Source organism: Nanorana parkeri, unplaced genomic scaffold (genome assembly GCF_000935625.1).
Source record: "Nanorana parkeri isolate BGI_ZX_2015 unplaced genomic scaffold, ASM93562v1 scaffold374, whole genome shotgun sequence".
In the NCBI taxonomy this organism is placed as follows: Eukaryota; Metazoa; Chordata; class Amphibia; order Anura; family Dicroglossidae; genus Nanorana; species Nanorana parkeri.
The window spans coordinates 967,510-983,113 of NW_017306642.1; the positions used below are offsets into that span (position 1 = coordinate 967,510).

Genomic DNA, 15,604 nt, shown 5'->3' on the forward strand with positions numbered 1-15,604 from the left:
GCCTTCTCTTGTACGTTCTCTAAACTTCAATAAACTTCCTCTGTTAAATAAATGTATTTTTTCTTGGCTCCTAAACAGGATTTAAAGCCGCTTGCATCCTTCTGCAGAGGATAGCTATGGATCCTTGATATGCTGCACAGTGAACTGTAAAACAAATGATGTACATACTGTAAGTGTGAATGTTGAACATGACCTGATATTCGTCATGCAAAGCAGTACATGATGGAGCAAGGCAATACTTCACAGATGTATTTGTTTAAAGCATGTTACTGTGGTATGTAACTGTATATAGACACATGGTGCAAATACTGAAAAATGAATACAATGAAACTAACATTTGTAAGACAAATTCAGCAGCCTACTATCTTACGCCCTCTAGTGTATTATACAACAAAAACACACTGAAATGATCCATTCAGAATCCATACCTCCCAACTTTCTGAGATGATAAAGAGGGACATTTTGCAGTACAATGTATTTAGGCAATGGACACACCCCTATCTCTCCCCCACTTATGTGGAACCATTAAGAATTTATATGCCAAGAATGATTGGTTAATTGTTTTTTTTCACCATTACTTTGCCTTTATACTGGCTTTTCCAAATAGCAGACAATATAATTGTTTTAGTGTAGAATAATACTTTTGCCAGTTAAATAGTACATTTTATATGTCTGTACATCATACAAAAAAGAAGGACAAAGGAAAAAGGGACAGTCCCTCAAATTCCTGGACAGCTGGGAGATATGAGAATCACCTACATAAGGGTTTTTAGTTGTTACACATCATTTTATCCTCTGCTTTCCTCCCACCAGAAGACAATCTACATCGATATGTACTAAAAATGCTGACCTCACTATGGCCTCATGAAGTTTGTTTTGAATGAATATGTACACATTTTTGACTCCATTGAAAATGGATTTCCTCAACTCTGAGTAGCAGTGTAAATTCTCAGCCTGTTGGATGTAGCAGACACCTTTATGTATGACTTCACATAGATCACCCAAAACCTGAGCTATTCTGGTATTCAATATTTGACCAGGTTCCTGGTCAAGCATCTGGTTTTTCATTATCTAGCCCTTTCTGCACTATGCTGTTGGCCAGCGAGGCTGCCAATCACAATGATGAGCCAAAGGCATGTGAATGAGGTGGGATCGGGTGTATCCAGATACTCAAACAACATGGTCAAAAATTGGATACCAACATATTTCCCGATTTGGGAGACCTATCTAAAGACTGATTGATTGTGTAAGCCTGGAGAACAAGAATTTACAACATAGGTCTGTATACACTTTTAAAATGTTCACTATGCAGCTCTATCTAATAATGGTCCATTTAGCTTTTTCTACACTGGTAAGCATTCTTTAAAAAAAAAAAAAAATGATGTCCCATTATATATTATTTACTTGGGGATAGGTATTTAGCTATTCTACATTTGGGAGGACTGGCATTTTTTAGGGACTTTCTAGTTGTAATCAGCCCATATGATGACATAAAAACTGTTTTCAATTTGTTAGTCTTAGTAGTGCTTCGTGAATAAGCCCCAACAGCACAGGAAAGTGCACACAAAATCAAATATAAGTTACAAAATTCACTTGTACAAACATAACTTGAAGGGAAAGGGACTCCCCCCCACCCCCCCAAAAAAAAATTTAAATGTAGTAGTAATTTAATAAAATATTGTCAAATTTAATTTTGTAATGGTTGGCAAACTTGTGGCTACATTTGAGGTGATTATCTCTGGAGTCATAAAGCATTGTATGACTGCATATAACTGTATGAAATGGGGTTGGGGCACCAAAATGCTAGTCCCTATCTGTGACTTTGCCCATTTGGGGAAAGATGAAAGGTTCTTTTGATAACCCCTTTAATCTCTTTGCATTTTTATCTAAGAAACATTGAAAAGACTGTACAAGGCCTTTAATTATTTTGCTGCCATTCTTAACCACTGATTCAATATTTCAATTTTTTAACAAATGAGAATCCGCTAAATACACAGATGAAATACATAGAAGGGTTTTTTTTTATACCGGATTTTTTTTTCTGTCCATCCAGTTTTGAGATTTATATATCTCGGACACACAGAACAGCCCTGTCTAGCAGGACACATATGATGGTTCTCCTCTGTAGTTTAGGGCTAATCTCTATGTAACGCAGCACTCCTATCAGTATGTAACTTGACACATGACACACTTCTTCCTTTCCAAGTCTGAGCTCTGCTATACAGGGACTACAAGAGGCTGATACCAAGTCAAATTCAGATACTGTCAGGGACCCAGGTGGGCCGTTCCTCACCAGGCTCGCCGGCGCAGGTATCGGGCACAGGCTCCTCCTCCTCCTGGCAGGGCATCTGGCGCTGGTGTGGCCGGTGCTCGTGCACGAGCCGTGCTCCCGGTGCGCGGTACACAAGCCGCGCTCGCATGCCCGGAAGCACGCGCATAGTGCGCTTGCTCCATCCCAGGTGCTACTCAGGCTGGGGGAGGACTTCAGCTTTCACCAACTGCCCTCGGCCTTGCGATTGGCTCCTGACGGAAGCTTCCTGGTTGCCCTGGCGGTCCTGGGTTCCCTGTGTATATAAAGCTGGTCAGAGCCTTGACTCATTGCTGAGTTATTCTACCTCATGGTGAACACCCAGCTCCTTCCTGTGAACCTGTTATTTGATCTGACTTCCTGGCTACCGACCCTTTCGCTTGACCCTTCGACTACGATTCTTGCTGCCTGCCACGACCCGGAACTGGACTTAACTACTCTATTTGGATTACCCTTTTGTGCTGCGCTTTTGGACATATTTCGTCCCTGCCAAGGGGTTCCACAGCCGGCCCATTATCTCAGCCCTGACAGATACCTACACAGCTTATCTTAAAAAATACATCTAAGGATGTGTTGTTCAATAGAGCGTTGCATTATTTCTGTGTCTGTTATATCTGCCTGGAGTTCAGCTTTATTAAGCTGTGATGTACATGTAACGTAAAACACTTAATGGAATGTTTATTATATAATAGGGTAAAAGACATTTAAAGTATCAGAGTTATATCCTTGTAAATATAAAGTGTTTGCAAGCATGCCAATGTAGCTCTGATCATGTAAAAGACGATCTCATGAAATAATAATTTCTAATGTTTAATTCCAGAGATAACAATGCATGAGAGCATTTTCATTTTCATTCAGGTCCCTGCAGGCACATCAAGTGGATATACCAAGCATTGCAATCCCAGAGGCTAAGCAGGAACCATGGCCAGACTCTTCCATTCATATGGACACTGATCAGGGACCCACAATTCTCTGCCTGCACAGGAAAGCTCTAAATAGATGCATCAAATAGATGAATAATGTAGACAGGCAAAAGATACTGCACCTATAGGAGACTGTAATGAAAACAGCACAGGCGCTGTGCTTCTGCTCTTCATCTCATTAATCCTTACAAAGATTTACTTTTTTAATAAAGCGGATACTGAGACTACACTTATCACACACAGTGGTTTCCTGCTAGATACTGGCATACATTTTAATGTGGCCACTTGCAATGCAAACAGCCAGCAAGTAAGTGTGTACTGAGCCATTAGGTGCAATATACTAACTGCCTCCTGTCTAAAGGTTTGCTCTTGGAATTTTGTAAATTTTAAAGTAGAAGTGAAGCCCAAACTTTTTTCTTTTTTTTTAGTTTTGAATCGCATAAGGGAGCTTATAACAACATCAGCTTTTATTTATTTTTATTTTTTTGGCCATGTGTGTACCATTGGGGAAATTTCCCTTCACTTCCTGTCACGCACAAGAGGAAGTGAGAGAAAATTCCTCCAAAGTGGCTGAAATCCTTGATGTTCAGCAGGGACGTGCGGTCAGGGGAGGCAGAGCCTCACCTAGTACTATGGAGGAAAAAACTGTCAGCTTCAAATCTGAAGCTGACAGCTTTTTCTCCTTTCAGACCAGCTTGTAACAGGTTACACAGCCGGCAAAGCCTCCCCACTGTGTAACCTGTCATGGATAGAGCACAGCCTGTTAATTACAGGCGGCGCTGCATGCAGCTTTTGACAGCTAAGTTAGGTTGCACAGCAGCAGGCTTCCCCAATGCTTTGTGTAACCTAACTTGGTGAGGCAAGAGCTGCAACAGCCTCAACATGCTGCAAGAGGCTTGAGCTCTGTGCATGACTTAGAACAATGGCAAAGCGCCATTGATCACATTTGTACAATAAACAAAAAGAGAAAAAAAACAGTGAGGACATTGATCTCGATGCCTCACCAGTCACGTGCAAGTGAGAGACAGGGAGGCTCCTCCCTGTCTCCTCCCTTTTCTGCCCTCCTTGTCTCCTCCACACAGCTCGGGGATCAGGTTGGGACGGAGGCGGGCTGGGGGCGGGGCGGGCAGGGGAAATGCCTCACCGAGAACGGACTCCACTGCACGTCACTGGTGTTCAGCTGAGTGACCAGAACTAGTGTCCCCACTGGAAGATTTCTCATCTCTTTCTGTTCTGATGACAACCCCAAAGCTGGGATTTTTGAATGCCTGTATCCTATGCTGTGCACCGTGGTTACTTTCTCCAACTCCTGACCCCTTTAGACCGTGTACACTGATCAAAACTCTTCGTATTCTATTTAAGCTTAATTCACTCCAGTAAACCCAGTCATCCAGGCCTTACACCTATGCCTGCTGAATCTGGGCCCAACTGTATTCTCCCACATTCTGCTTCCTTTTTGTATAGTGAAGGGTAAAAAGCATGAAGCACACAGCAGTAAAATGACAGGCTTTTAATGCCCAATAGTATACCACAGATAGTCCCATGTAGGAAAACAGGCATGGGCCTCCTCCAGCCACTGCAACTTTAACATTGTGTATTCCATCTTGCTAGGCACCCAACTGACCAATGTCCCTTTTTGCTGGCAGCTTTCTAAAAACCCAGTAGAAACAGATGTGCTCAGGAATCTACTCCCTCTATAGACAAGGTTCGAGTGGCTTGATGTAGACAAGTGCTTCCTCCTTCTATTGCTAACCATCTAGTTTTCATGGAAGCCCCTTTCTTGACCTTTGGGGACCCTGTGAAGGAGCGCAGGCTACACTGGCTGCATGTTCACCCTGGTTATGCTGAAATTCTGTAGTCAGATTCCTCCCTCTGCGTCGGTCACTAATGTGTCATCAGGGGATTACTTGCTCTACCATTAAAGGTCTACTTTAGTCAGTGCTGGTCATTATTTGTTACATTCCTGCAACATGCCTGAACAGTTGACTCTAGGTTGAAATGTCGGTGTTTTTGTAGTATTTAAGTTCCCCTTGTGATGTCTAATGACAAGGTATTTGCATATGCCACAGTGTGAATAGTTAGCATTAGATTTATGGATTAGGAATCTTAGGAGGTACAAACATTTTTAAATATAAATATGCAATTCATCTCAGGGAACAATATATTTTTAATAGATGTTTTTAACTTTTGTATTCCGATATGTCAATATTTTATCAGCCAGAAATATAGAAGTCAGAAAAAGGGAATATCTGCACGGCAACTAAACACAAACCCTTTGATGAATAAGTAATATGTTTTTCATCTCTTTTCCGATTACTTTTAGCTCCAATGATACCAAACGTATATTTGCAACACCCCTGTGGGGAATACCTGTTCTGAACATTGGCTCTGACTGGCATATTCATAATACATTTTCTATTAAATTATGAACTGTTTGGTGTTCTAACTGACAAATATCTCTTTAAAAGAATAAAATGGTATAAAGTTTAGCCAATCTGTATATCAAACCAAATTTATTTTTCTTAATAAATAGACTAATTTCAAACCGGCCATTATTAAATGCATATGCAAAACATACACCTTTATCCATGTTTTGTCTGCAAGTACAGAAAAACACCTGTTCATCTGCCAGAAATCCATGGAGTGCTAAATAATCTGTAGTGAATTAATAACACTGCCTTTGCTGCACTGGAATCCCAGGCACTGTTATCAAACCTAACCAGTTTTCCTCTTAGACTACAGAACACCTCCACCTCATGAAATGGAGAGAGGAGGCAGAGGGAAGGTGTTCCATAATCCAGGAGAAGAGAACTGGAGAGGGCTCTCAGCTTAAGCAGGGGGCCCAAACTATAATGTATATTGTTTCTGTTTTTTTTTCTTTATTATGTTTACGATTAGGAATGAGATTCGGGTTTAGATTCAACATGAATTTGACCCAAATCATGTCTGTTTGCAGTTCTCTAATTGGTCGAACCGGTCATATTGGGCCAATTCGAATGCCCAAAGCCCCAGCTTCAGACATTCGAATTGCCCAAAATAAAAAACATCAGCCAGAAGTCTGTCATTTGGTGTTGGTAGCACTCCTGACACAAGATGACAGCTCCTCCGCCACCTGGTTTTTGTGAACAGACTGACCCGGGATCCTGGCACCAATGAGAACCATAGAATTACAAAATGCTACAACCGTTGAACGATATCTTTTTTTTCCATTTATACATGTCCTTCATGGTAGTGCCCAGCTACCCATGTCCTTTTTTAAACAAAAGCTTGCAATATGGCCTTGACAAAGGCCAGAAAATATAAGACTTCAATGGGGTTCTGCACCATATTCTGGGTTAATGGACGTTATGTTGGGTTCGGGACTAACAAATGTAGCAGTTTTTATAAACTTTATTTGTGCACTTTTTGTCAAATTATGCAATTATTAAACATAGATATATCATATATACATTGCCAGCCAGCAGGTGGAGCTCCTTTTTGAATGTTTACCTGCATATTCCTAGCTCCTCTGAAAAAAGTCTGTTGTTTACAATTTCAGGCTGAAATGTACCCACACATAGAAGTTACTTATTTCCTTCAAACTCCTGCCTGTTGCGTTCAGGTTGGCCATTTAGAGTTTTATTTGGAGAGACAGAAATCGACTAAAGGACATATCTTGTGCAACCGGTTTATATGTCAAATACAAATTTCAGGAAAATAGAAAACATAGATATAAGACATAGGGGGTGATTTACTAACCTAAACACACGCACGCACCAGGTGTGTGTGATTTTCACACAGCAAAACGTATTTATCAACCAAAAAGTCTCTAAAAGCATATTTCCACTAATGCCATATATGGAAAAATCATGCACATGATGCATATATAATGCTGCTTCACAGTTTAGACAAAAATGGTTAGCTCATGCATTTACATTCCTGCATTCATCAACGCAAGCAACATAACATAGAGCTAATTTACACCACATTACCTTGCAATTCATTGCAGGGCTTTGCACAACACACCTGCTGGGTGTGTACACACTACAAAGGTGTTTCGATTCCTCCCATAGATCATGCTGGGAGGGAACACACTACAGAGGTGTATACACATTCGTGGTGTGTTTAAAAGGTTAGTAAATCAACCCCATAGTCTTAAAAAAAACATTAAGGTTAAACAAATTATGTAAAACTTTGCCAAAACCATCATGGTTGCCATTAGGGATGCACCAATATATTGACCGCCGAAACATATCGGCCGAAAATGGGTCTTTTGGCATAATGCCGAAAGTACCATTTTCCTGCTGATACATCAGCGCACCCCTGCTTTCTTTCCTTCCCGCTGGGCGCTGCTCTGTGTCCCAGCGGGGAGCAGATAAACTGTGATAGCCGGCCGAGCCTGCGGGAGGAGAGTGTTGTGAGCGGCCGGAGTCTCCTCCCAAAGTGCTCAGCCTCCTATCACAGTCCGGCAGAGCGGTGTTTGGGCGGAGAAAGGCCGCGCTGTCACAGGAGGCTGAGCTCTCCTCCCTTCACCGATCGCTCAGCCTCCTGTGACAGCGTGTCAGAGAGGAGAGCGAGTGCAAACACTCAGTGATCGCTGAGTGTTTGTAGATAAGTGAGGACATGGTATGTTAAGTATATCCTCAATTATGAATGAATGGGAGTGATCTACATCACCTCCTGTTCATTCATGATTGTGGTTATAGTAAACACACTCTGTCCTTATGTTATCAATGAACAGGAACACTCAGAGGATTCCTGTTCATTGATAACAGGGGACACAGAAAAAGAGATTGAGGACTTTGTGTTCTCAATCTCTTTTTCTATTTTAAAAGGGAAATATGAGGGGTGTGTTTAGACCCCCAATATTTCCCTGAAGCCCCTAAAAGTAATGTGAAAAAAAATATTTAATACAAAATGAATTAATAAATAAATATAAATATAAAAAAATAAAAAAGTTTATAAAAAATAAAATATTTGAAAAATTTGAAAAAATTAAAATAAAAAACATTTTTGGTATCGGTTTCAGCCTGGCAATTTTTTTAATTTCAATTTTGTTTCGGTTTTAAAATTTCCATTTCGGTGCACCTCCAGTTTCCATTTTAATGTGTTTTTGTTATAGCAATTTAATTTTTTTTCCAGTTTGTTTTAGGATGTGTGAGACTTTTTTTTCAGTTTTGGATAGCGAAGGGAAGGGTTAGAACTTTCTATCTTATCCCAAACACTATTTTTTACTCTAAGAAGCCCATGCTGGCTTTAATTTACTCTTACAAATTTGCTCTCTCTTATAGTTTCCCCTGAGATATAGGGAAATAAGTGAACCTGTGCCCACATCCAATCTTGTGAAGCTCTATATTTTCAAATTCCTTGCACATCAATGGATGTTTGAAGTTCACACAGGTGCACTACATTTCAGTTTATTTCACTTTACCTTACTTTAAACTTGCATACAGTATTTCTAAAACTGGTGTATGTGTACCTGTAGGGGTACCTTGACATATGTCTGGTAATAACACAATAATAGAATGAATGCATTCAATATTTTAGGTTATAAATCCACTTTCCAGGCTGTGACAAAAGTAAGCTGGTGCAAGGGTAATAATGTGATCAGCATATCATGAAAACAGTTTATTGTGATGCAAAGCCTGCTCCTCCCATGAGGTAGTTAATTCACCCAGTTTTGGACATATAAGCAATATGATTGAGATGAGTCAGAAATTCTCTTCATGTTCTGTACAATTAAAAGAATTCTCTCCCATTCTGCTTCTAATAACAGATTCTAACGTTAGTTGTTAATAAAACAATCACTTGACTCAGAGAGCCATAAAAACCTGATGGGAATTCTAACCTTTCTCCATGCTATCCAAAAGAAAAACGTTTGGCTTTACACACACATAATGATAATCTGGTGATTAGGAATACAATCAAAGCTTAGTCCAGTAAAATCTTTACTGAATGTCTGTTTGTGCCTTAAGCATTTCATTTAACAGTAACAAATGTATATCTATTCTTAATAAAACATGACAGACAGTGCTTCACATACCTTCCTCTTGGTGCTCTGATTTAGGCTGATACGGGACTGACTCTTGATCTGTTGTTTAAAGAAAAATACAGAAAAACTTCAACCAAAATGTCATACATCATTACATAAATATTCAATCTTTCAAAAACAAATATGAAATATATATTCACAAAATTAGATATATAAAAAAATAAAAAAGTTTATAAAAAATAAAATATTTGAAAAATTTGAAAAAATTAAAATAAAAAACATTTTTGGTATCGGTTTCAGCCTGGCAATTTTTTTAATTTCAATTTTGTTTCGGTTTTAAAATTTCCATTTCGGTGCACCTCCAGTTTCCATTTTAATGTGTTTTTGTTATAGCAATTTAATTTTTTTTCCAGTTTGTTTTAGGATGTGTGAGACTTTTTTTTCAGTTTTGGATAGCGAAGGGAAGGGTTAGAACTTTCTATCTTATCCCAAACACTATTTTTTACTCTAAGAAGCCCATGCTGGCTTTAATTTACTCTTACAAATTTGCTCTCTCTTATAGTTTCCCCTGAGATATAGGGAAATAAGTGAACCTGTGCCCACATCCAATCTTGTGAAGCTCTATATTTTCAAATTCCTTGCACATCAATGGATGTTTGAAGTTCACACAGGTGCACTACATTTCAGTTTATTTCACTTTACCTTACTTTAAACTTGCATACAGTATTTCTAAAACTGGTGTATGTGTACCTGTAGGGGTACCTTGACATATGTCTGGTAATAACACAATAATAGAATGAATGCATTCAATATTTTAGGTTATAAATCCACTTTCCAGGCTGTGACAAAAGTAAGCTGGTGCAAGGGTAATAATGTGATCAGCATATCATGAAAACAGTTTATTGTGATGCAAAGCCTGCTCCTCCCATGAGGTAGTTAATTCACCCAGTTTTGGACATATAAGCAATATGATTGAGATGAGTCAGAAATTCTCTTCATGTTCTGTACAATTAAAAGAATTCTCTCCCATTCTGCTTCTAATAACAGATTCTAACGTTAGTTGTTAATAAAACAATCACTTGACTCAGAGAGCCATAAAAACCTGATGGGAATTCTAACCTTTCTCCATGCTATCCAAAAGAAAAACGTTTGGCTTTACACACACATAATGATAATCTGGTGATTAGGAATACAATCAAAGCTTAGTCCAGTAAAATCTTTACTGAATGTCTGTTTGTGCCTTAAGCATTTCATTTAACAGTAACAAATGTATATCTATTCTTAATAAAACATGACAGACAGTGCTTCACATACCTTCCTCTTGGTGCTCTGATTTAGGCTGATACGGGACTGACTCTTGATCTGTTGTTTAAAGAAAAATACAGAAAAACTTCAACCAAAATGTCATACATCATTACATAAATATTCAATCTTTCAAAAACAAATATGAAATATATATTCACAAAATTAGATGAAAAATAATGTCCAATTGTCCATTAATTGCCAGGGATCATTTGTTTGGGTGACCTGAGTCAGTTACACGACCAAAGCACCCAAACACTACCTCTGATAAATTTCCATCCAAAAAAAGCATGACCTGCAGTACTAGATTTATACTTTCTGCCCTCTAGATCAACTGTCATGTGTCTTTGCCATCCTAGTGACTAATCTTAATTTCCCATTAACAAGATTGGGAGTCAAAGCCACACATAGACACGCTAAGACTGGAGAGAGAATAGAGAGAGTGAGAATGACAGTTTCTGAATGGTGCTTCTTTAGGCCCCATTCACACACGAATCGGCCTGCACGTACAGCTCCGTGCTGCGTGCGGGGCCGTACCAAGTAGCTGCCGGGAAGGACAGGGGCTGCGTGTGATTAGTACGCAGCCCCGTCCTTCTCTATGGGGCTACGCGGCCGTATGCCCCCCTACGCTCACCTCAATTGCAGGTCCGTAGGGGTGCGGGTTTTCTGGCTGGGATGCATACAGGATCCATTCCGGCGGCGTATGAATATGCTCACCCGCACCCCTACGGACCTGCAATTGAGGTGAGCGTAGGGGGAGGGTACGGCCGCGTAGCCCCATAGAGAAGGATGGGGGCTGCGTACTAATCACACGCAGCCCCTGTCCTTCCCGGCAGCTACTTGGTACGGACCCGCAAGCAGCACGGAGCTGTACGTGCAGGCCAATTCGTGTGTGAATGGGGCCTTATGCTTAGAACCTACAACTAGAAGAGTGGGACAAAAAGTAACCGTAATCTGCAATATTCCTTCTCCTGGTGTTGTGCAGAATGACCCCATAATAGTGTGGCAGGCTAACATTTCAATCTCATAGTCTAGGTAGGTAGGACAGAAAATAAGTTGGGTGCCAGTCACTTTAGTCTTTTTACCTAAATATTACCGTACTGAAACATAACATAACTTTCAAAAGTCCGACTAAAGTATAAAATGTGATTGAGTTTATAAATAACAAATATTTGCAAATTTTATTTTTGTGAAATGGTGAAAGTCAAAAAACTGTACGTGTGTGCGTGTGTATGTGTCACGGTCTAGGGACCAGGCACTAGGGTACGTGAGCTCCTGTGTTTGCGGAGTTGGTAATGACAGGCATATACCCATGTACTATTGTGACAAGCCCTTTATGGAGAAATATTTCCCCTTGGGTGAAGGAAGAGATCAAGGACATGGAGTCCTTACAGAGTAAATATCCTCCTCCACCTGCTCCACTCCACTTACTACTGAACATGGAAGAGTTTAGTACTGAACTCTTCTGTGTCCATTCACAAACTGCAGAAGATTGTACACATGCCTCTTTTGTTTACTGATCTCCTTCAGTTTATGAATGAACATTTAATGCTCAGTGCTATGCTTTTACATGTTCATTCATAAAAATAAAGGAGGTTGGTAATATATATCAGAGACATATGAAGCCCCAGGATACAAGCCACCAGAGACCCAGAGCAAGAGAGTGGCCAGAGAAGGGAAACAGCACAAGCTCCACTTAGCCATCCTGTGTACTAGTCACTGGGGGCATTGTGGCCTCCCACTGATCCCCTATTATACAGTCAAGATTGTGCAGCATACCTATTATTCACCTCCATCCAGTTTGTAGAAGATCTGAGAACGGAATGCACCCAGGAGGACATTTGTCGGTCTTTGCAGTCCTGAGCAGCCTTTGGCCACCTTCTTGTGTGTGTTGCACTTTGCCTGAGCTTGTTGAGACACTATTGCCTATGGTGAAGCTTTCCTAAAGGGAACATTCCTTTCACTGACAGTTGTTGCAGGACACTTTGCAAAGATACCTTTACCTTTATGGATTACAAATACATTAATGTGAAAGTTAAGCAATCCACCATTCGGCCATACAGGGCCCTATTGCCAGCAGACTTTATGGCTCATTTACCCACTGAACAGTGGTTAGTTAGGGCATGTAGATTGTTGTTGTTAAAACCTAGTAGGTAGCTGCATCACTCATTCTCCACATCTGGCATACTTGTTGCTGTTCAGTGCTGCTTGCAGTGAGGTTCTCTACTTACGTACTGTGTTTGGGGAAGGCCTCTTACAGGTGGTAAAGAGAACAAACAACAGCCCTCTTCACTTCATTGTGTTGTTGTATTGGCAGTGAATAGGGTGTCCATCAATTGCCAAGGTAGTGAATAGGCTGTCAGTGAATTGTTGTTATTACCATTGCCCAGGATGTTTTGCCACTTTTTGCACAGCTTTTTTCTGTCCTAATAAACCCCAAATATTACTATTGGTGTGTATTGTTGGGTCTAGTCGTAGGAAAGGGCTTTCCTAGAAGGAAAACATTAGTGTTTCTGACCATTGGAGGCATTTATTTTCACACAGAGATATTATGACTTGTTGAAAAATCCCTATGTGAGTGGGTGGGTACTGATTTTTCGTTTTATAACGTCTGACAATACCGTCAATAAACTGCATTTATTTGTCTGTGATATACTTTTTTGATAAAAATACAAAAATAAAACAGATATAGAAGGTTAGATCTACAAACAATTTCACTTTGGCAACAATCTCTTTTGCAGCACACCTTTGCATGTTATGGCATGCTATTGTATGGTGTACAGGGAGGCTGCGTCCTCAGACTAGTTGCCTTAGTTCAGTCATAATAAGGACATTTTATCCATCTAGATTGAATTCATTTTGGTAATTATGAAAGACCCCTGGGGGCAAATACAATAATCTAATATATAATCTTTGCAATAATAGGGTTGATTGACTAAGCACATAACTTATTTTAACTACATGTGTTATGTTATTTTTAATCAAATCATTAATTTCACACACATAAATATTGCATAGATAGGAAATCGTTATTTTTTCACATGGCGTAGTTATTCAAGAAACCCTATGATAAGGGGGTTATGCAAGAATCTAAACATTTCATATTCAATTATTAACAAGCTTGACCATAAATATTTAAATTTAACCTCTAATATTACTTTATTTAGGTGTTCTGATGATAGATCTTAGAACTGAGAGTCAGAGATGAGAGGACCACTGAGCTATTACAGTTGCTGCTTTGTCAAATGCCTGAACCCATATTGATAACACATTCTGTCTTTCAAATCCTAAGTAACCATAACGTTAACTAATACACATCTTTGTGGGGGTTTTTTTTACAGTACTCATAACTACAGGACTCATGTGATCCCATTAAGTAGGTTAACAATCATTTTTTTTTATATCCATGTGGCTGTCATGGCAAATCTCAGTCATTACAGCTTAACAAATTTAGCTTTTAGTCTCATTTCACAAGCTAACACACCATAAGAATCCTTTTTTTTTTTTTAAGTGACAGTTATTTTCATCATGGGATTTGGAAATTACAGTCACATGACTAACATAAAGATCCTAGGGGCTCATCACATGGCCACAATGGGCTGTACGTCGTCAAGAAGGAGTGTATGTCTGCACTCAGTAGTTACAGGTGTTTGCATACAGTCGCACTCAGTAGTTACAGGTGTTTGCATACAGTCGCACCCAGCAGGCTGTACACGTCCAAGTGGTTACATGCGCACAGGAATGTCTAAAATCATTTAATAAGCCACAATGCTTAAATGATATATTAGCACCTTTAGTATACTGTTTAGGTGCCCATAAAACTGGTAATAAATATTGGTAATACATTATATAACATCCCCACTTTAATTGGAAAAGTATTTTACAAAGTAACTAATAACTATGAAGATTATTTTCCATTACTAGCACAACAGTCACTTAAACCACAGACTTACCAAACCATCTGCATTTTTGGATGTCTTAATAACAACAAGCAAATGGCATTGTGTTACTGCATGGTTGTTATTACAGCATCTGTTATTCAAAAACCACATACAGCTAGACAGCTTAAGTAGTATCCAAGCTGTATACTTAATCAGATCTTTGTCATGCATACTATTCTTAATTTTACTATGCACAATTTAACTACACACTCTCAGCACCTAACAGCAGAATGGTGAAACTGCTGAGCCTCTATGCTTGAAAGCATAGTGACTAATTAGAGCATGCCAAAATGGCTATAAATAAACTCTCAAGCGTTTTTCATACAAGCCATACAATTTCAACACAGGACAAATGTTAAATCCTCAATGAGACTATCATTATTTTTAATGAATGCATGCAATGTGTAATATTTATATTGAAAAAGAGAAAGGGTAACGTGCGGGTAACGGTTGCAAAAAAATATCTAGCCTCCTCTGTAACAGAAACATGTTTCATGCACTGCTAGTAAGAATATAAAATGTGTCTCAAAGTCTTAGCATAGGGTTTCTCAACATTTTTTCAGTCACCCTTTAAAAGTATGCAAAATCTAAAGGCACTCCCAGTTCCCAATGTAAATGTAAAAAATTACGTGTGGTTCTCTACAAAATCTTATCCTAGATAGTGGTCTGGTATGGGTTTTAAGTGGAGAACCCCATGCAAAAAAAAAAACCCTGGTGGAGTTCCCCTCAACACATCAGAAGGCCCCCTTTCCATCAGGAGCAAAATTTCCACCAGAGTCACCCTTCCTTTCCCATCAGCAGCCCCCTTCATATCGGAGTCCAACTTTATAATCATCACCACAGTGCAGCTGAATGCTTGGGGCGGTCCTGGATGCACCCCATCCTAAATTACTATGGAAATAAATGGCACTGCAAAAATACATGCAAGCTACATAGACATATTTGAGGCTCCGTAGAATAACAAATGTTAGCCTCAGAAAAGAAAGTCTCACAAACTGGTAGCAGGGCTTTAGGAGAGGACATGTTTCATTTTGTTAGCTCTGCAAGGACAAAGTGTTACCAGATGGTTATAGAGTCATTTTGTGGCCTGTCACTTACTGATTGAAGAAGTGTCTGGAAAGAGATTGGTAAATGACAAGTAGACTTCTCCTATCCAATT

General features: G+C 39.5%; 1 protein-coding gene across 1 annotated transcript in view; it reads right to left on the reverse strand.

The window, feature by feature from the left end:
* Positions 1–15,604, reverse strand: part of RASGEF1B (RasGEF domain family member 1B) — a 267,923-nt gene that overhangs the window by 222,518 nt on the left and 29,801 nt on the right. Inside the window, exon 2 of the mRNA XM_018559008.1 lies at positions 10,517–10,564. Within this exon, the coding sequence (XP_018414510.1) occupies positions 10,517–10,564 (48 nt within the window). The remainder of the gene's footprint in view (positions 1–10,516; positions 10,565–15,604) is intronic.